Source organism: Athene noctua, chromosome 11 (genome assembly GCF_965140245.1).
Source record: "Athene noctua chromosome 11, bAthNoc1.hap1.1, whole genome shotgun sequence".
NCBI classification, from domain to species: domain Eukaryota; kingdom Metazoa; phylum Chordata; class Aves; order Strigiformes; family Strigidae; genus Athene; species Athene noctua.
In genome coordinates, this window is record NC_134047.1 from 19,113,907 (window position 1) to 19,134,894 (window position 20,988).

A 20,988-nucleotide genomic window follows, 5' to 3' on the forward strand; every position below is an offset into this window, starting at 1 on the left:
AATATAGACATTTATCATTTCCTTTGAAGTACAAGGTCTCAGTGAAAGATATGCTTTATGCAAGAGCTTCTAATAAAGACGAAGGCAAAAGTGAAGTACAAAGAAACTCGGAGGGTTAGGTCCCACACCAGAACTTTCAGAGATTAACTCAATGCATAAGATCAAAAATCTTAGAAAGTACTTTATGACCAGTCACCTTCACAGTACAATTAAGGCATAGAATTATTCATTCATGACTCAAATGAAAGCCTGGATCGCACATTTAACTTCTTCAGAGAAGGAATTTTAAGAGCAATGAAATTTTAGTGAAAAACTAAGTTTAAAGGAATTGCTGGAAGTCTCACAAAAAAAAAAAAAAAAACAGTAAATAAGAGAAAACCTAGTTTGCTTTCCCATGAAGAGGGTAAACCTAACCAATTTAAATCTCTGTGTAGAACACATTTCAGGGTTTAAGGGACAACAGTGACAGAGCAACAGTACAGACACCTTACAACACAGATTACAGTGAAAAACAAATTAAGCATGGATTGTCCTCTACACAAAACCTGGGGGTTTTATGGTTAACAAACCAGGCAAAAATTAAATATTTTAGAGATTTTTATTTCAGTTTATCTTACTCTACTTTGACTCCAAGTGATTTCAAGGTTGTTACCTAGACAAAGAAATTCTTTACCCAGAACTTAGCAAATGTCCAGCTTTATACACTACTCAGATGTGCCACCAGAGGCCTGTAAACAAACTTGAGAACCAGTATCTAACAAAATGGGAAAGCGAAAGCATTTTGCCCTCCATGGGGAAATAATGAGATATTCGACCTACTTGGTTGTAAAAAGCTGTGAAGCACACCTGAATCAAACAGACAGGCCGAAACAGTTAAAATACAAGATCTGAAAAACCTGCACAAACTACTCCTCTCTGAGGCACTAGACAATTCAGACCTCATTAGGTCCCAAGCTAAAGCCAAGCCTAGCTGAAGAAGTTGCAAGTATATTGCTTCCATGAAATAGTGTTTACTTCAGTGAGAATGTTGGCAGCCAGGTCACTGAATGAAAATTTCGCAATATCATAGGTGGTCGCTTCTAGCCAATATATTATACCGGGTTCCATAATTTAGAAAAATCACTCTTTAGACAGAAGCAAGAAACTGGTACCAGAATAATTAACAACAATGTGGAACTAATCACTTAGACCTTCTCCCCTGCCAATTACTAACTAAAGAGTTTTTGCATACTTTGTTAGTATAATGTTTCTATCTCAAGCAAAGAAACTCCTATATTTTAATTAGAGTATAACAACAAAGTTATATAAGATAATTTGTTTTGGGGTGGGGTGTTTGTTTTCTTGTTTTTAGGAAAGCAATAAAAGCATTTTCAATTAATTTTTTTGAACCACATATACTCTAGCTGTTGCACATTTGACTTGGAAAAACAGTATGAAACGCTATCAGCTCCTGGACTAGAAACTGTAAGTTTACACAGTCCATATCCACTTCATCCTGTAGATATTAGCCAAACACATTAATTCAACCCATTACAAACAGAACTAACAAGGTAATCCTACTTCAGACATCTACATAAATGCCTTACAGATAAACAGAAGATGGGCTGCTGCCATTTGAATGCAATTATCACTGCCTATCAAAGTAAGGAAACATTACTTTGCAGGCAGGTAAAATGACAAGTGGGCATAAGTGCTTGAGATCTCAAGTAAAAAGTTAAAGCTGTAAACTCCCCATTAATAGGCAAACCTGTTCTCTACAATTGTCACAACAACCCTATAGTATTAGTATTGAAGTTCTTCTTCTCCCTTAACACAGTAAATATGTAATTTTTCAGAAAAATAAATATGCTGGCAGATGCAATCAACTTCCAAAGGATGAATCCTATAAAAAAATATCATAAAATCACAGAATGGTTTGGTTGAAACAGACCTTAAAGGTTATCTAGTCCCAACCCCCCTGCCACGGGCAGGGACACCTTCCACTAGCCCAGGTTGCCCAAAGCCCCGTCCAACCTGGCCTTGAACCCTTCCAGGGAGGGGGCAGCCACAGCTGCTCTGGGCAGCCTGTGCCAGGGCCTCACCCCCCTCACAGGAAGAATTTCTTCCTTATATCTAATCTAATTACACCCTCTTTCAGTCTAAACCCACTACCCCTCATCCTATCCCTACACCCCCTGATCAAGACTCCCTCCCCAGCTTTCCTGTAGCCCCTTTAAGTACTGTAAGTCTGTTCTAAGCTCTCCCTGGAGCCTTCTGTTCTCCAGCTGAAAACCCCCAGCTCTCTCAGCCTGTCCTCACAGGAGACGTGCTCCAGCCCCTTGATCATCTTTGTGGCCTCCTCTGGACTCTCTCCAAGAGGTCCACATCCTTCTTATGCTGGGGCCTCAGCCTCATAAGAGTGAAATCGAGGGAGGAATTACCTCCCTTGGCCTTCTCGTCACAATTCTTTTGATGTGGCCCAGGATACAGCTGGCTAGCCAGACTGCAAGGGCACATTGCCAGGTCATGTTGAACTTATCAACCAACACCCCCAGGTCCTTCTCCACAGAGCTGCTCTCAATCCACTCATGGTCCAGCCTCTATTTGTGCTTGGGATTGCCCCAACCTATGTGCAGGACCTTGTACTTGGCCTTGCTGAACTTCATGAGGTTTGCACAGTCCCAGCTCTCCAACCTGTCCAGGTCCCTCTGGATGAGGCATCCCCTCCCTCAAGCGCCACACAGCTTGGTGTTGTTGGCAAACTTGCTGAAGGTGCACTCGATCCCACTGCCCGTGTCACTGACAAGGATGTTGAACAGTGCCGGTCTCAACACCAACCCCTGAAGAATGGCACTTGTCACCACTCTCCACTTGGACACTGAGCAGTTGTCCACAAGTGTTGGAGTGCAACCACCCAGCCAATTCCTTATCCACCGAGTGGTCTATCTGTCAATTCCATGTCTCTCCAATTTTGAGACAAGGATACCATGCAGGACAGTGTCAAATTCCTTACATTAGTTGAGGTAGATGATACCAAGATGCATGCATTCTTTAAGCAATAATATGCAGAAGCCATACTCTAAAAGCAGCATTTCTTATCTTACTATTTTGCAAGTTAACAGTTCAAAAACATGCTTTTGAAGCATAACTATTCTTGCTCTCTATCAGATGCCAAATTAAAAGGCACAGGGAAGAAAACAGATATTACAGTGTTTCTCCACTACCTATTCTGCATATACCAGTTGCCTTTATAAAACTATCTCTTCACCAAGCAGCTGTTCGGCTAACTGATATCCTAAGGAAATTACATGGCAATAGGAATTATTTGAAACTGGTTTTAACACACTGAACTGGAGAATTAATAATTTGTCCCCTCATAAAATAAAATACTTTTAAATACCTTCATTGAGCTTATGTATTTTCTCTATCAGCATAGGAACTAGTACTGTGTACAAAACTAAAAATTACTAGTGAATACAGACCAAACAGTCTGTTTAAAAACCAGTCTGAATAGAACAAAGCTAACAGCAACTTTTTTTATCCCTATGCACTATATCCTTAAATATTCAAGTACATCTGGAGGTAATGATTAGACAATTTTAAATCATAGGTTGTTCTTCATTATTTTTATTACAAAATATAAGTACTGAATATGACCTAAGTAGAAAATCCTGTAGTACCTGAAAAGCCTGTTTTGGCTCCAGTCAAAACTAAAGCCCATCCATAATTAAAAAAACCTCTTTGCTTTCAGTCATCACTTAAAATGTGTATGTAATTATTCCCAAAAAAATTCTTTTTTCTGGGAAGAAAAATTTGCTGAGTTCAGTCCTAACAAATTAAGTCCCAAATAAATGTTCAAACTAAAACAAACAAACAAACAAACAAACAAAAAAAACCCCAAACAAACAAACAAAAAAAAACAACCCACACCACTAAATTCCATAATGACAACATAAAATGTAGCTGAGCACTTAATAACAGAAAAATTATCCTGCGAATGATCTCATCTCACGCTTGTTAACTGACCTTCTGAATCCTCTATATTAATCTTATCCTCACACTGATATCCCACAGCTGTCATTTCCATGACAAACTATGAATACTAATCATTAGGTCATTAAAAAAAAAATAATCTACATCTAAACAGAATGCAGTTACTCAAATACTGTGAACTTGAAGTTTTGATTGATTGCCTTCAATAAAAAGCAAGACAAGCCTAAATTATCTTTATTGCTCACAATGAACAGCTAAATTCTCATCAGGACTGAAGTATTTGGAAATAGATTCCTGAAAACTTACTCATGGATCCCTCAAAAGTACAATCAACAATCTTATACTGGTAAGAGAAACATGACTGAGGGAGTTGATAATTATTTTGATATAACAAGGATTCAGTTATACCTACTGAACTTCTAAATCCATGATAAAAGTCTAAAATATTCCAGCCTAATCTCTAAAAATGGAAGTGTAGTCATAAGAAAAAACAAAACTATCATGTTCATACTCACCGGAACTTTACTTCCGACTATCTGCATGCAGTGGTCAGCCAAGAGAGGTTATTGTGTAAAAAAGATAATAATAATACATAAATAAACACAGCAAAGTACTTAGTAGGATGTAGCATCACACAAACTTTTCAGTGTTTAATCATTAGTAGTAGTTACATTCTTTCATTACTTTATCAAACTCTTCAAGAGTTAGAGCTTCTCATCAAGAAAATAAGTCGTTCTACTGTAGGAGAAATAATTTGAAATTCTTATGTTCCGTTGCTGAACCATCGGTATCTTACACATTTACAAACAACTAACTAAAAATCCAGCTTGCCAACCACATCTTGAAAGATTAGGAAATATGCCAGTATGTTACAATTATAAGGTCAGATTTTATATATGACACTGAGAAAGCTACAGAAAAAGCTAATGGCATATTGACTTCCTTGTACATACAACAACTTCATTTATTATGAAGCTTTTGATCCATTCTGATGATGTCATCACTGAATTTAATTAAGTTTTCATAATCAAAAACATAGCCTACAGTTATAAATCTCACTTGCATTTCAAAAAATTTCATGTGGCATTTTTCTTCAACTGCTCAGTATGGATGCTTTTAATTACATGGACAATTAAACAGTGTTTTTCAGAATGACATCTTCCCTTTTTTATCATGGAACAGCATCTCTGCATATTCATAAACAAGAAGTTGACCTAACAAGGAAGAAACTGCAGAAAGGCAGCACATCTCTGCCGTGTTATATACGTTGCAGAAATGACCATGTTCCTGTGAACGCCAGGACTAGGGACTTCTGCTTAAACACTGTAGGCCTTTCCTCATCAGCTATTTGCTGCAATTTGATAGCAGCCAGTTTTTTAAATAACCACTTTTATCTGATTAAGAGCCTGAGACAGTATGATTTTGTTCTGAGATCTGAATTTGATTCTATCTGTTCAGTCTCTGCTTCATTTACTATTCTTATCTCTTCCATTACTCTTTTAGAAAGTCTTTCAGAAGACAGAAGTCCCTGCAAGTCTTTCACAATCACCTCTTCTCTCCTCTTCCTGATGAAGCTTCCTCTACAAGCACAAGATGGACTGTCATCACCAGACAGTCTCTTTTCTTAATTTACTACCTTCTTCTCCCATCAACGTTTAACTCATTCAATATAGCATGAGATGTCACCAAGTTCAGTTCTGCAACAGAACTCTGAGCCTTCACCATCTCCCACGTAAAATTTCCGTAGTCAACAATCTTTCTCTTCAAGTGAGAGAAGGAATGAGAAGCACAGATAACCACTTCACATGAAAGCATGCAGCTTATTAGCTTTCACACTTCCTCCATCCCCCAAGGAAAAGGAAAGCTTTTTTCATCCATTGAAAACCAAGGTTTCTTTCTCACTCAGAACTCTGAAGGCAGTACGGTGTTTCAGAAAAGCATGGTCAACATGCTGCAGATGGCACACAAAGCAGAGAAAATGAAGCACCAAATGTAAAAAGAATTTGGTTAAGCAAATGAGAGTGATATTTTCAAATGAGCAGAGAGAGTCAAAAGCCTAACAAACATGAAACAAACTGGAAGACACATCAACTGTTAAATGTGTTTCGTGAGCTCTAAGCAGAAGAAAAGGCCCAAGTATTTCCAGCATAAAAAAGGGAGACAGGTGAACTATTATCTGTGACCAAAGAAAAAGGTAGAAAATTTAAAGAAAGATCATTTTGAATGCGATAAGCATTTTCACGGACAACAAGCCTGAAGATGGCCTCAAGAAAAGTAAGTTTGACAATTCATGATTCAGTAAAAACTGGTTAGAGGACGAATTCAACCAAGCAGAATACTAGTTTAACTGAACAGAAGACAAAATTAACAGCAAAAATTAGGTTTTACTTTATTGTAAGATCCCAATCATTTTACAACTGAGCTCTACTTCTCATCTTTTTTAAATCAGTTAAGATACTAGCTACTTAAAAGCCAAACTGGGTTACGTGCTACAGAAAGGTCATTTATATTTCTGAGCAACCTTAAATTACTCCATTCAAATGCTGCGATTCAACTGCACGGACCCACTGAAGTACATAAACTTCAATACAAGCTCTTTTCCCATTAGGAGTAACAGTTTGCATATGTATAAAACATCCATACTGACGCTGACTTAAGTTCAAATCACACATTCATGTATGAGGACATTTTAGTTTGGGTTTGTTTTTTTTTTTAATTGTTAGTACATTTTGGCAAGCATATCGCCAGTTCTGATAAGTTTCTCATGCTGCAGCTCATACGGTAATGCAATCTGTTAAAATTTTTAGCAATCAGACATGCAGTGGCAGCCATGCTTTTCTTACTCAGCGACAAAATTATGGTACTTGAGGCAGCTATATTTCAGTATCAGTTTAAGATAGATCGCCATCATCCACCTAGTTTTTGGGAAAGAATTGCCAGTACTTCCATTGTGAATTTTTCTACTACTTAAATAAAATATTTTCACTTACTAAAAAAAATTAACATTGGTCATTAAGTGAAGACAAAAACCTTAAAACACAATCTGTAGTTCCCAAGATAGTCTAGGCAAAGTATATTAACAGGAAATTTCATAATATTCACTGTGTAAGCTTGAATAATTCTCCAATAACTTGTATGTTTAGCTAGACTATGCTTTAAGCACTGGATTCCTTCCAGAACAGACTAAAGGACTGTGGATTTTGTTTAAAATGAACTCATGAACATCACTCCTCTCAAATGTAAATCACCATTTTCACATTATAATGCCATTTTTCCTCACTTACATTTATAATGTTTCATGCAAAGCATTTGCATTTAATAATTGTGTGTCACTGTACTTTTATTTTTTTGAAATTTAACACTGCAGAGCTGATTTTAAAGGTGAAAAACTAAGTCAACTGTACTGCTTGCAGTCCATGCTTACAGATTCATTAGGCAGACACCAGCACAATCTCATTTGCCAGTTTATTTCACTAAGAAACAGCTTATTCAATGCTATCTGTATTTAGCACTCATACTCAGCTCTGTTGAACTTCTAGCAGTGCTGCCATTTTGTATTTGAATTATTATTCCCCAGTCTTCATTTCCAGTAAACTTTTATGACACACAATAATTCAAGTGTGAAAAAAACGTTAGATTTATCCTAATTCCCAAATAAAATCATATGCATTACTTAATTTTATTGAAGAACTATGATGATCATAAATTTTACCACTTGAAGCATACTACAGCCCCTTGGATACACAAAGCTACTACCACACACACACACACACTTCCCTCTAGTACTGCAACACATTCAGTTCCTCAGAATTCATCACTAGCTTCTTCACAAATCTTTATACAACTAGTAGTGGCACAAATCAGGACAAATTCTATTGCTAAGGCAACCACAACATATATAGTTTCATTCAACATTCCTGAAATTTGGTGGCATATTCTCCTTTAAATGGTAAGATCTATATTTGTTGTAGTCAACTTTTTAACACAAAAAAAGCATTACTAATTAGTACTAATAGTCCCACTGCAGAAAACGAACTGGAGTTCTTTACTACCTGACATTCTATTTCTCCACCCCAAAAAATCTGGGGCATCCAGTCATCGTCTTACACTTCTGGCACCTCAAAACAGACTGACTTGAAAAATTCTGCATGAAGGATCCATCAACAAAGCGTTAATCAACCAACTTCAGGGTAGAGAAAGATCAACAAAAATGAAAGGTCTGGATGTATTTTATTCCACTCAAAATATAATCTGAAACTTGGTTCAAGACTATCTTTTCACTAATGGAGTAATTTTATTTACCTTCAGAACACTTCTTAAAATGTTTAATGCAGAACTAAACATATTAAAATTAAGCTAAAACACTGAATTACTCTATATTAAATAATTTTAATATCTTGATTCCATGTTTCTAGCACTGCAAATTGTACATCTAGAATGTATGCAATTACTGAAACCATGAAGTCATGCCATCCCTTCCAAAAACTTTTGGTACCAATAATTTATAAGATGAATTCCACAGAAATCCTCTCAGGTTCCATCCATTACTCTATAGCATTGAATTTAGGTCTTATGGTTTACAAGCAAGCATCAAGTTTTTACATTACCCAACAACTGAAAAACAAACTTCACCTTCAGATGCAGCTGCAAGCATATGTATTAATAAGTACATTTATATACAGGTATATTAGTAAGTACGGATTAATTTTTTTTTCCTACTACTCTTAGAACATAAATCCAGAAAAATAAATTGAAGGTCTCAAGCTTCAAAAGCATAAAATTCACAAAGTTAAGCTTCTTACTTTCATCTATCTGTCCCGGAGAGATGACTACTTACAGATTTGGCAGTTGCAGAAATGTATTGGACAACCATCTCACGTTTTGTGGTCAAGTCTTTATCTCTTAAAGGAGCTTTACGTTCTTCATTTAGATTCATGTCTTCCTATAAAGAAACAGGCCATACAACATCAAATTCTATTTCATGTTTTTTATTAGTATCTGTTATTTTTATACTCCTTTTCTTAAACAAACAGCTCGTTTTTAAACAAACAGAAGTGACTTTTTCCAGCATATGTGCGTTTGTTTGTTTAATTCTGAGCTACCCAATTTTTTCATTTAATTCTGTTACTTCAAGTGTTTACTGTTTCCAAGACTTAGCCAAAACTGCAGTTGCATCAAGGGTAGTTACCATTAGTGACATTTGGTTCAAGAAATAAAACTAGAGGACAATATCAAAAAATTCTACACTTCAAGTTGATCACATTAAGTGTTAACTTTTGTGAAGTTCCTGTGTTTTTTAAAAACATCTTACCACAGCAGACACCATTCCCGCATTATCACAACGGAACAGGAGATTTTTTTTGTCCATACTGACCATATGGAAGTTTACAACTATTTTAGAGAATGATATAGAAGACAGTATTTCTCACTCAAAATACTGCATCTCCTGATACTTCATATATCAACACGTGTGTGCACAGTGGAATTCACACATATCTACTTCAAAAGTTTGGTTTTGTATTACTAATAGAAAAGCTTGCTTGTGAGTAGAAGCACAAACCTGGACGAGTGATCCTAAGACAGAAAATATTCAAGAGCATACAAAAAGTCAGCTTTCTATACATTAAGATTTTATTAATAGAAATTACTATTTGTCAAAGGCATTTACTTCATTTTATCAAAAACTATCCTTCAACACCAGTATCTAACTCCTGCAACTAAGGTCTATAGAGGTTATCTTAATGAAGCAGTCAACAGCTTAAGATTTCTATTTATTAATTTTTGTCTTTGTTTTCTCTGTAAAAGTAGACCAAGTAATTTAAACATATATAGTACTAGCACTCTGTGAGCTACTCAATTGTTTATGTACCAATTTAGACAGTTCTACTAGGCCCATGCTGTACCCTCCCAAGTAATTACTATTTCCAAAATGAGAACGTTTGAAAATCACTACTACATAATCAATGCTAGCATGAAAACTCATTAAAACCTCATGAAATAATGTAGCACATCGTCTTACCATCATTTTTTCAAAGAGATCCATAACTTCCTTTTCTGATAAGTTCATGCAACGCTCATCAACAAGTGCCTGTGCAAGCGGGATTTCACTTATAGAAGGTTGAGAGTCAATAGGATGCTGAATGAGAGGTTTCTCTTTTTTCGCCGCTGATTTTCTGAAGCTTGTTATTCTGTCACGCTGCAAAGACATCCATTTAAAAATAAGCCAAAACAGAAATACAGGAAAGCAGCCAATTACATGGCAGCACTACACACATTTTTAGTTAATCCAAGCAGCAGAGTTAAAACTCAAACTGAAGTGTAAGTAAAAACACTATAACATTCAGAGATTACTCTTCATAGAAAGGCAACAACATTTAAGGTAAATTCATGAGAAGTCACATGCAAAAGGGATACAATTATTTCTCACAGTTTCAAAAGTATACCATCTAGTTAAACTCTTAGCATTTCAAAATCTTGAGTTCATCTTCTCACATTAGTCCCTAATTATCCTGATAGTGAATAAATATGGTACCACAAAGGTAATGTCCAAGCGTTCCTTCACCTGAAGAGCTATAAGTCTTTGGAGGACAACTGAAAAAGCCAGCGTTGGGAAGGAGGTACTCACAAGTTCATCAGGCTTATAAAAAAATCCTGCTAAAGTAAAATAAAGTTTGTAGAGGAATTAATGCTCCAAGTATAGTTCACAATTCCTTGAAGTGTTTTTGAGTACGGACTCCTGAAATTAGTGCATAATTTTTAAAAGCCAGGTAATGGATTACTCACATAGAAGCAGCCACCCATAGTTAAATACACATAACAGACATTAGTGAAAGCTTATCATACAGTCTGCAGTGACGTTTCACTGGTTAAGGCTGGCTTGTTTTATACCTTATGCCAACACCCCACCCCACCCCACCCCACCTTTTGGGGTTTTTTTAAAGCATGCTTATTCAGTTAATTTGTTAATATTGGAAACAACCAACAGCACCTTCCTTATAAGGCCATTTATTACTGAATTATCAATATGTAACCATTCCAAATAAAGTCAGAATTTTATTTAATTATATTGTCTTTAACTATATATATATATATATATATATATATATATATATATATATATGTTCACTTTGAGAACATTATATCTACAGCAATTTTTCTTAATTAAGAGTTTGCATCAACAAATACTAGTGTATTTGTTTCAGGCACTGAACAGCCTTATGAAGATGTGCTTTCATCTAACAGCAGCTTATGTAGGGTTACTGGTATCATCCATAGCAGTTATTGAGTTCTCTGTGAAGATATGTAAAAAAAAAAACTTATGTTTTCTATAATTAACCTCTGTGAGGTGTGAAAAGTTTAATGGAGTATGTCATTGGTAGGATATTTGAATTAATTTTACATTAGTCCAGTCAGAAGTGGAAAAATTTGACCAAATCTGAATATCCAGAAGGAAGTTTCTTCCTTTTCTTTGTTGTTGTTTTTTGAGATCCTACAAGCCTACTTGAATTTTTTGAAAGGAAAGTATCCCTAGATAAGCTGCATATCCTTAGCATTTCTTCGGAGGTTTTTCTTTTTGCTTGTGTTTTTGAGGGGAAGGGGGCTGGGTTGGGGTTTTCTTCTTCCTCACAAGTCTGACATTTGTGGACAGAAACACATTACCTACAAGGATACTGTTAATGTCTTTAACAAGGCAAGAATATTACTTTAATCTTATTTTTTCCTTATTAGAATTGTTTACATTTTGGGAAATTAAAATTAGGACATAGCCTATTGAAAAGGCCTAAGATAGGCCATATGCCTGAAAGGCAGTGTCCCAAATTAGCAAATACACATCAAATGTAGTTTTACTGTTCAGTTACATTAAGATGCCCATTCAGTAGTCAGCAAAAAAAAAGCCATTTATGATCAATTTCATCATACTGCGATCTGTTTCACTGTATCTTATTAACAACAAATCTGTTTAATTAGATTGAAATGATGAGATCACTTTAATGTCATTAAAGAATTTTCTACATAATTACTAAGTGCGTTTATTTCATTTCAGACATGTAAGTGATGATTAACTAAGTGGTCAGCATGGCTTATCTATTATATCCAGAAAACAAAAATTTACGATTTTACTAAAATCAGTTTTGATATAGGTTTCTGTAAAAACACTTAGCAACAAGTTTCAAAGTATTCAGAATTACTAAATTAGTGCTACTGAATACAAACTTGCTGTTTGACATACAGTACACATTTATTACCCAAAATGATTCCACATGAATCATGTGGCAACTAATTTTGAAGAACCACAGCAGATAATTTACTGTTAAGAACAAGGTCAAGAAAAGTAACACTTGAACTGTTGAGTAACAGTTTCAACGTACCCACAGTATTACTAAAGGACTTAGAATGTGGTTAAAAAAGCTTCTCCAAATAGAGATCATTAATTACTTCAAGTTACAAATTAAAATCTTTAGGAATAGTAACTCAATTTTCTGAAATCAAATGCTTAATATCCTTATAAGAACATGTTATATTGTCCACATTTGGAGTAAAATAGCATGCAGTGTGGAGTTACCATTAATTAAGATGTTACAAAGACCTTACCACATCATCTGCCAAAGTTTTTATTTGAATATTCTATTAAAAAAAAAAAAACACACACACAAATCAAAGAAAAAAAGACAGCGTTACCTACTGTTTCAGAATAAAGAAGTCTGTATTTCATGTATTCTAACATTAAAAAGCACTCGAAATTTCAGTAATTGTTCTAACAAAAACTGCAGCTAAGTGAGTACACGATCTACTGCATTTTCTGTGAAAAAGCAGACTTGCATCCCATTGCACCTTGTCTTTTGACTATTTAACCTGAAACATGTGTAGTTCTGGCACCTCCCACAATTTCACAAAAAAGCAGTAGGATTTCTTAGAAAGCTTTCCAAAATAAACAGGGACTCTTGGACTTCAAACTGAGTCAGCGGATAGCTATGGCATTCTCAGTTTTAACAGAATTTTTGAGACTCAGTTCAGAATTCCCTGTCCCTAGCTTCCTGAGCCTTCTGCAGGTTTGACAAATGAACTTGTTAAAGCCAGTGTACTGATGATGCACAAACCAGTCACTACTATCTCTCCTCCCTAGTACCCTCTTGCTTTTTCCCTAACAACCCTGTTTTCTTGGACACCAAGGTTTCAGATTCCTTGGTTATGCTCTCACCGGCCGAAATGATCAAGGTGCTTCTAGTCAACATCCCATACCACTGTGTACTGTTACAATGGTGAGCAAGTTCAATGTTACTGGAAATGAACCTTTAACACTGTTCAACATATACCATACAACGTTTTACTTCCCCTTGGTGGAAGTTATTATACCATGCTCCTAATTCTACTTTCTGTCTCTTGGCTACAGTTGTCAATATTGTATTTCTAAAACAAATAAATTTGCAAGGCTCCACAAATGGTGGAGGTGGCATCAAAGTGGGAAGGAGAGGCACTGTGTTCATACTTTAAAAACAGCATGAAGATAAGTGGAGACATCTGGTATTCAGAGGTGGCTGGCAGGTTAGCCCCCACACAGCCACTTGCTCATTCCCTCACAGCAGTATCAGAGAAAGAATCGTAAGTGCAAAAGCAAAAAAAACCCCACTCTTAAAGAAACAAATGATGCAAAAGCCATCACACCCACCATCAGCAGAACAATACCGACCCAGACTCTGAGCAACTGCTACTTTGGAAGAAAATTCCTCCTTCCCACCCCACCAGCCCTGGTTTTACTGCTGAGCATAGCACTATATGGTATGGAATATCTCTTTGGTCCGTTTGCATCAGCTGTCCTGGCTGTGTCCTACCCAACTTCCAGCCCACCCCATCCTGCTCCTGGGAGGGGCACACTGAGAAACAGTCAACCTTGACATTGGGTAATCACTGTTCAGCAAAAGCTAAATACTGGGGGTTTATCGACACCATCTTGGTCACCAATTTAGAACACAGCACCACAAGGGCTGCTATGAAGAAAATCAACTCCATCCCAGCCTGACCCATTACAGACAACTAGGATAAAATCTTTCTCTCATACTACTCCAGATGCTGACAGCATTTTGGCTTCCTATCCGCCATATCTCAAACCTCTTCCTTACAGCTACGCCTCTTCTGTATTTTTGTTAACTGGATGTAATATGGAGTTAAAAGAAGCAGTAATACCCTAATCTTGAAATCAAAATTGAGATGGCATTACTCTGGTAAAAAGACCTTTTTTTAAAATGGAGATTATTGAGCAAGAAGTCCAAATGAAGTCAAGTCTAACCATGACTTCAACCCAGAGACAGCTATGTAAGCAAGAAGTTCTAAAACTCTCTATCTGTTTTAGCAGTCACTTGTACTAGAAATATTTTTCTTCCCCTCTCATTTAAGCACTGTCAATCTCTCCCAGACCCTGGAACAGGATAATCTATTCCATCTCTACATTTATATTGCATTTGTCACTCAAACTCCTCTGGGCAAAATACAGAATACTAAAGCAAGATACCACACAGCATTTTTTCAGACATCTCAAGCACACTTCCTCCCAGATCTCCTTATGGTGCATAAGCTACACTGCTGCCAGTAGCTACTCAAGATAAGCAACACATTTAACAGGTAGAAGAGAAACTGCAAGTAGCTAGAGGCAGAGGCAAGGCAGTTATGTACCTGTAGATTCTCACTGACATGAAATTTTGACAGTCTCTTACACTAACAAAGAAATCACACTTCCAGACTGATTTAAGAACATAAACCTAAAGTAGTTTACCTCCCCAGGAGGACGTTTAAGATATCACGTTTTTTGTAGTCAGTCCTCTAGCATTATTCTTTCAGCCATCTGTAAGACAGCCAGAGCATCACAAGATGAAATCAACCCTTTCCTAGCTTGTTCAAGACATTAACTCCCTCATTTAAGAAGCAGCCCAAAGGCAAAGGTTTTGTAAAAATCTCTATGATAAAACTTTTGTAGATAAGGGATATGAATTAGTATTTCTATGTATACACACATATAACTTAAGACAGCAGCATAACCTCTATCTCCCAGTTTTTAGTATCAACACAAACCGTGCAAATTCCAAGAACTGTTTCTTACTCATTTATTTGGTTCTTCACTTAAAAGACATGTAACAAGAGCTTCTCCCTTTTGAACATAGTCTTTCCAGCCCATCAACAGTTAAAAATACCACCTTCTGTTTACTCCTCCCATTTTTAGTTTACTCCAAGTATCCCACAACTTGCCTAAGTACTGACAGATCATGACATTAAGGCACACTAAAATCATAGCACAGACTAATGCAACTGCATCAAACTGCTCTTATCTTAAAAGGTCAGTGTCAGCCATGTTAACATTCAGAGTATTTGAAATCTTGCACATAAAAGCAGTAGACAGATTTTCACCATAGTTCACTACGTTTATTGGTATATCTTAAAAAAAAAAAAAAAAAACAAACCACCACTACTTCCTCATCCAAGCTCATTTCAGGCTACTGCAGTAAATGTCAACATTCAAAGAATTAAACAACTTGAGATGATTGCATTAACTTTTAATGCAAATCTCTCAGCAAGTCTACATATTTTTAAATCTTTTTTTTTAACTTTTATATTAATAAAACCTTCCAGATCACCCGAGCTGGCTACAAATTGTAAATTAAGGTGCATTTACAGTGGTTGATTGATCTTTCCATTACATTTTAAATATCACTTTGCCATGTTCTGTATTGTTACACTCAAGACTCTCACTACCACCACAAAAATAAAATCAAAAGCAACTCACAGTTTACCACACGTATAATGAAACAACAATCAGATGGATTACTTCAAAACTTAACAGCCATTTTCACTCCACTGCACCCAGGCGAATCGTGGTGTGCTGCTACAACTTGCTTTTGCACACAAGCTACCTCAGTAACAGCTCCAACCACTACTAGCAATCCTAATTTTCTAAGTGTAACAAACAGGAACTCAATCTTCCCTTAACTTTCTTGTTTTTAAACTAAGATGACATGACTGTTTTCTAAAATCTACCTGGACTTCAACACTTGCAAAAGACATTGTAAAATTTTGCTCAAGAGTGTTTTTTAACTGGCTGCAAATAAATTTGCATACAAACAGGAATGGAATAACTTCCCATAAGAGTACCTGAACCAAGGGAGTTTAAAGGGACAAAACCCAAAACCGATTAATACCTGAAGTAGAAAAAGTTACGTGCAACCTGAATGTAGGTCTTCCAGTCACAAAACAGAATTCACTCCTACATCCTTCAGCATAAAGAATGAGTAACGTTCCCATTAGACAATTTAACAACCTGATAACATACTCAATTTTGTAATTAAATGTAATAAGGTACCTAGGCAATTGTGAATATACCCGAGTCACATTAGCTGATGTGCAAAAACTAGAACTACACGCTGATATAGATTTTTCAAGATCTTTATCCATGACACAGTATACCTGGCATTACTAGTAATATTAATAAAAATGTAATTCATAAAATGTTTGCTTTATAGTTGTTTCTCTGGCACTTTAAGGAACATTTACTACTCTTTCAAAAAGAACTTCAAATTATTAGTAGTAATCCATCTGGTGTATCAAAGATACTTGAAGTTAGCAACACGAACAGTTTTGTTACTATTGTTACACATTTGCATTTGGTCTATATGACACAGCTTTGCAGATGCTTGTTTCACAAATTTCTTAAATATGCACTATTTAATAATTTAAATGTTAAATTATTAAAATAAGGCTTAATCTATAACCTGAACATGAAGGTAAACACTCCCTGAGGCACTACAAAGTGAGACCAGGGAGCATATGAACACCTTACACCAGGCTGCCAAAACGAAGCTGCAAAATTATTCATGTTGACAGCACGGAGTCAGCGCCGTTGGACTGGATGGTGGCAGCCATCTTCCCAACCAGGAACCTTCCTGGCTTTCCCAATTACTCTATTTTTTTTTTTTTTCCCCCCCAGGAGTATGAATATCCAGAAATAAGCAATACTAGGAAAAGAAGCCAGACAACTCCTCATGCTAAATAAAGCCAGAGGGTCTCCCAAGCTGGTAATTATTAACAGCAGAGGGCACCAATTCTTTATTCATAGTGCTGGGAGATTGAGTGCCTCAGCACTGCTCCCAAACAGGGAGGGGAAGAAAGGCCAGAGACACCTTAATCATACTGGACACTCGCCCTCACAAATGCCACTGTCTGATCCTCAGGGGATGAGAGAAAGGCACACCTCCACAGCATGTCTCTGTGAAAGGGTAATAGAGAGATCCTAAGTATCAGTCTGGTCTGACTAAAAACGGAGGGTGAGAGAAACTACAACAGCTTCCTCATTTTTGCCTGATTGGCATCACACTGCAAAAGCAAATGAACCGTTCAAAAAACTGCATTTTTCCAGATGACTGCAAAAAAGCCTTTACCAATAAGCAAACTGATTCAGAAGTTGAAAAAAATAACTGTAAACAAACTTAGATAGCCTTCATTTCAACAGCTTCGTAAATGAAGATACAAAGGAGTCAAAGAAGACAATTCAACTAACATTATTCTTTTATTTGTAGCTCAAACTGCCATTACCATTTTGAAAGTTTGTTTCAGACAATAATTTTTTGGTGTTCATTGATAAGTAAGCTTTAAAAATTCAGGGCAAAATTAAAAGCTTCTTCCAAAAGCTGCAGTTCCATGTCAGCCTATGCCAACAACATGGCTGGCTGCGAGACAAAAGGGCAAGGGTAGCACCAGGGCAGTCAGCAGTCAGATCAGCTTAGACTACTGTAGAAATAATTTCAAAAAGCATATTAAAAGAGACAGTTTTCACATTAGCCAGTGCAGAGGCAAACAGAATAAGTTTTGGCATTTTCCAGAGCTACTGCTAGAGACCAAATATTACCCATCAAGTCTCTGCACCAACCATATCAGGTTAAGTTGTCATCACTAAAGAAGCACAGATACAGCGGAGTTTATAACTGTTACACTACATAACTGGTGAGCTCTTCATACAGCACTTCATACAGCCAGGATCTCTTTCTTATTTTGATATCTAGTGATAACTGGTGATATCCTTTGAGCATCTTGGAAAAACGTCTTGTGACAGTATAGCATGCTTTTCAGTATAGATGAACAAACTGTCTCTCTTCAGAATGCTCCATGGGGTTTAAATTCCTCACTTAAAACTATCAAGCAACCATTTGCTAGTTAAAAACTAAACTTCTGAAAGAGCCAAGTCAGCCAAATCATAAACCCATTCATAAATTTCACAACAAACAAGAAGTGTGTACTAGCTTACTAGGTTCAATATGCAGATTTAATATTCCAAGAGATATTTAACTAATCAAGACCTTTACAAAGGTTAAGAGACATGGCAAACCCTGCCCTTACAACACTTTAAACTTGGTTTTAGTTTGAAGCTTCCATTTTTATTCAGAAATTCTCCCCACTGGTTCTAGTACTTAATTTAGAAAATCATGTGGCATTGCATGATCATTAAGCAACAGAAGGTTTTATAGGACACATCTTAAATTAAAAAACAAAACAAAACAGAGAAAACACAACCAAAAAACACCAAACACAACTCACACAAATAAACTCCATGGCTACATGTCCTTAAGGCCCAAAAAGGTATAATTAAGAATCTTCAAGGATTCTGGTCAGCCTGGCAAATTTTCTGAAGTGTAGCAACAGAAATTCATAGAAAGTTTCTGCATAGAAACTACAGGTACCTGCAGGAAAACCTCACGTCACACACAGTGTTTCTGTCACACGCAGTGTCTCAGTTGCAAAAGAACACACAAGTATTTGCATAAAGAAAAGAAGGAAGTCGTATCTGACAATATGATGACAGCATATGGGAGTGCACCAATTGTCAGCAGAATTAAATGGAAAAAATAAGTAAGAGAATTCTACTTCTTCATGTACTTAAATTGTCAGGCTAAGCATATCCACTGTTGATATATACATACACATGTTATTTTTGGGGTCATCTGCATTGCATTTATTTGGGGCTTAAATAATTTCACTCTCAAATCTAATAATCTTCATAATGGATACCTTAATGGTCTTTCTTGAAGAACATTATTACCAAAAAAAAGGGATTCAGATAGCCGTGTGCCAATTACGTTTCATGCTTTGCTTGATAAGAAAGCTTATTTCAAAAACTGCCCCTCCTAAACTTCCTTTAGTAAAATGCTAGTAGATTAGAAGTGCATTGGAATAATTTCAAAAATCCTTTCATATGCCCATGTAGCTTTCTGTACATATATTTGGTGCCTGTAAAAAGTGCCAGATATACTTTATTAGACAAGAAGCCATCTGTCCAAGCGGTTGCTACTGTACTGCGATTGGGCATCACTGCTTGTCAGGATCGGCATATTCTGTTTAGTGCACCTACAGCAAGCAAATCACTTGGGTTTGAAAGAAAATTAGAAAGTGTTTTTTCCTAGGAAAATAGACTGAGATCACTTGCTAAACTAGTCACTTGAATAGTCATTGGATCAACTTCCAGGACTTAATTAAAAATCAACACAGAACAGCTCCTAGTGCAGTAAATGGAGGGTTTAGATGCTTACAGTACCAGTTGCACTCCTGTTGCTTTTCTGCCAAACCTGCTTGTCAGTACTGTATTCAGCCCTGTACCTCTGCTGCTTGTTTTTCAAAAAAGCAGTTGTTTGACTTCTGAGCTTTGAGTTTTAAGGAAACTTGGCTTTTGCTTTTTTTTCTGGAATATTATTTGTGAAATGCTTTTGAAACATTCAGGAACAGTTAAACTTGAAAAACTATGTCAAAACAATTATTGACATAGTAAGTGCAGACTTTATCTCAATTTTACGCTTAGATACAAGCAGTGAATTTGAGCTCTTTGCTTTCAGTGTAGGAGCTGAACAAAGCCAGTTTTGTTAGACAGCAATACTTGATGTGCATCAAATTGTTGTTCATCAACCCTCCTTGTTCCAGGATCCCCTGAGTACAAGTGGCTGTTCTTTCCATTCACACATATTGTGGAGCTGCTCAGACTGAGCAAAAGCTATCACAGGCCTCCTCATTTCATACCTCACTTCTTAAAGAGACACATTTTTATTGTGACAAGGTTCACCTTCACTTTTACCAAAGTCTGGTTTTACACTTTTATAGACATGCAGCCCTTTTAACTACAATTATATGCTTTGAATCTCAGATTAATCGTTTGCTGAAACCTAGTTTTTTTCCTTCCAGATGAGCAATGACCAATTAACTTGACAGTGAGAGTTCTTCTGAAATCAGTCCGAAAAATGAAGCAGAAACTGATTTGAGAAAATTCTTCAGTACTTTTCTTTCATTCCTGCTTACTGGCTTCCTATATCACCAGCACATGCAAGCATAGCCTAATACCCTAATACAAGCTTAACACCTAATCCAAGTGACAGGCTCAATGTCTGTATACTTTTCTTCCTGTTACATGGAGAGACTGTTTGGGGAAGATTCTTAACTGATCATGCTGTTGGTTTCGTAGAACACCTCTTACTCTTGTGGGTACAGTAAACACTGAACTAAGTGTCACAGTCCATTTGAATTTTCCTCTGCTACCATCTGAGGTGAGGATAAAACTGGTAGAATGTATCTGTTGGGAGAGAATCAATACACTTAGAAATAAAACAGAAGACACATAGCAAGTTGCAAAAGTGGACAGAAAGTCTATACTGTGAGGAGCTTCATTGGATATTGGGCAGCTCCTTGAAAATGGAGTATTTTACTTCTGACAGACATTGAGGAAGTAAGGACATGTGCATTTGCTTTGTTTGGGTTTTTTTTAAATAGTAAGAAAAACCCCACAAAATCCAACCAACCGAAAACATGGCCCACAAAGGAACTGGCTGTGGAAGGAATGCAGGGAGCCAAAGAAGCAGGAATTACTTTGTGAACATTATTCATTTTGTCTGTACCCAGCAGTCTTGGAACATACGGTCACAGGGATCATGTCAACAACTTCTTAGAATAATGTTGTCTGTCTTCCAAGAAGAGACTTCCTAGCAAAGAACAAGTACT

The 20,988-nt window shown here is 36.5% G+C and overlaps 1 protein-coding gene across 1 annotated transcript in view; it reads right to left on the reverse strand.

Moving 5' to 3' along the window:
- Nucleotides 1-20,988, reverse strand: part of DIAPH2 (diaphanous related formin 2) — a 249,059-nt gene that overhangs the window by 217,809 nt on the left and 10,262 nt on the right. Inside the window, exons 2-5 of the mRNA XM_074914772.1 lie at nucleotides 12,565-12,597; nucleotides 9,992-10,168; nucleotides 8,810-8,914; nucleotides 4,488-4,508 (exon numbers count right to left, since the gene is read on the reverse strand). Of these exons, the coding sequence (XP_074770873.1) occupies nucleotides 4,488-4,508; nucleotides 8,810-8,914; nucleotides 9,992-10,168; nucleotides 12,565-12,597 (336 nt within the window). The remainder of the gene's footprint in view (nucleotides 1-4,487; nucleotides 4,509-8,809; nucleotides 8,915-9,991; nucleotides 10,169-12,564; nucleotides 12,598-20,988) is intronic.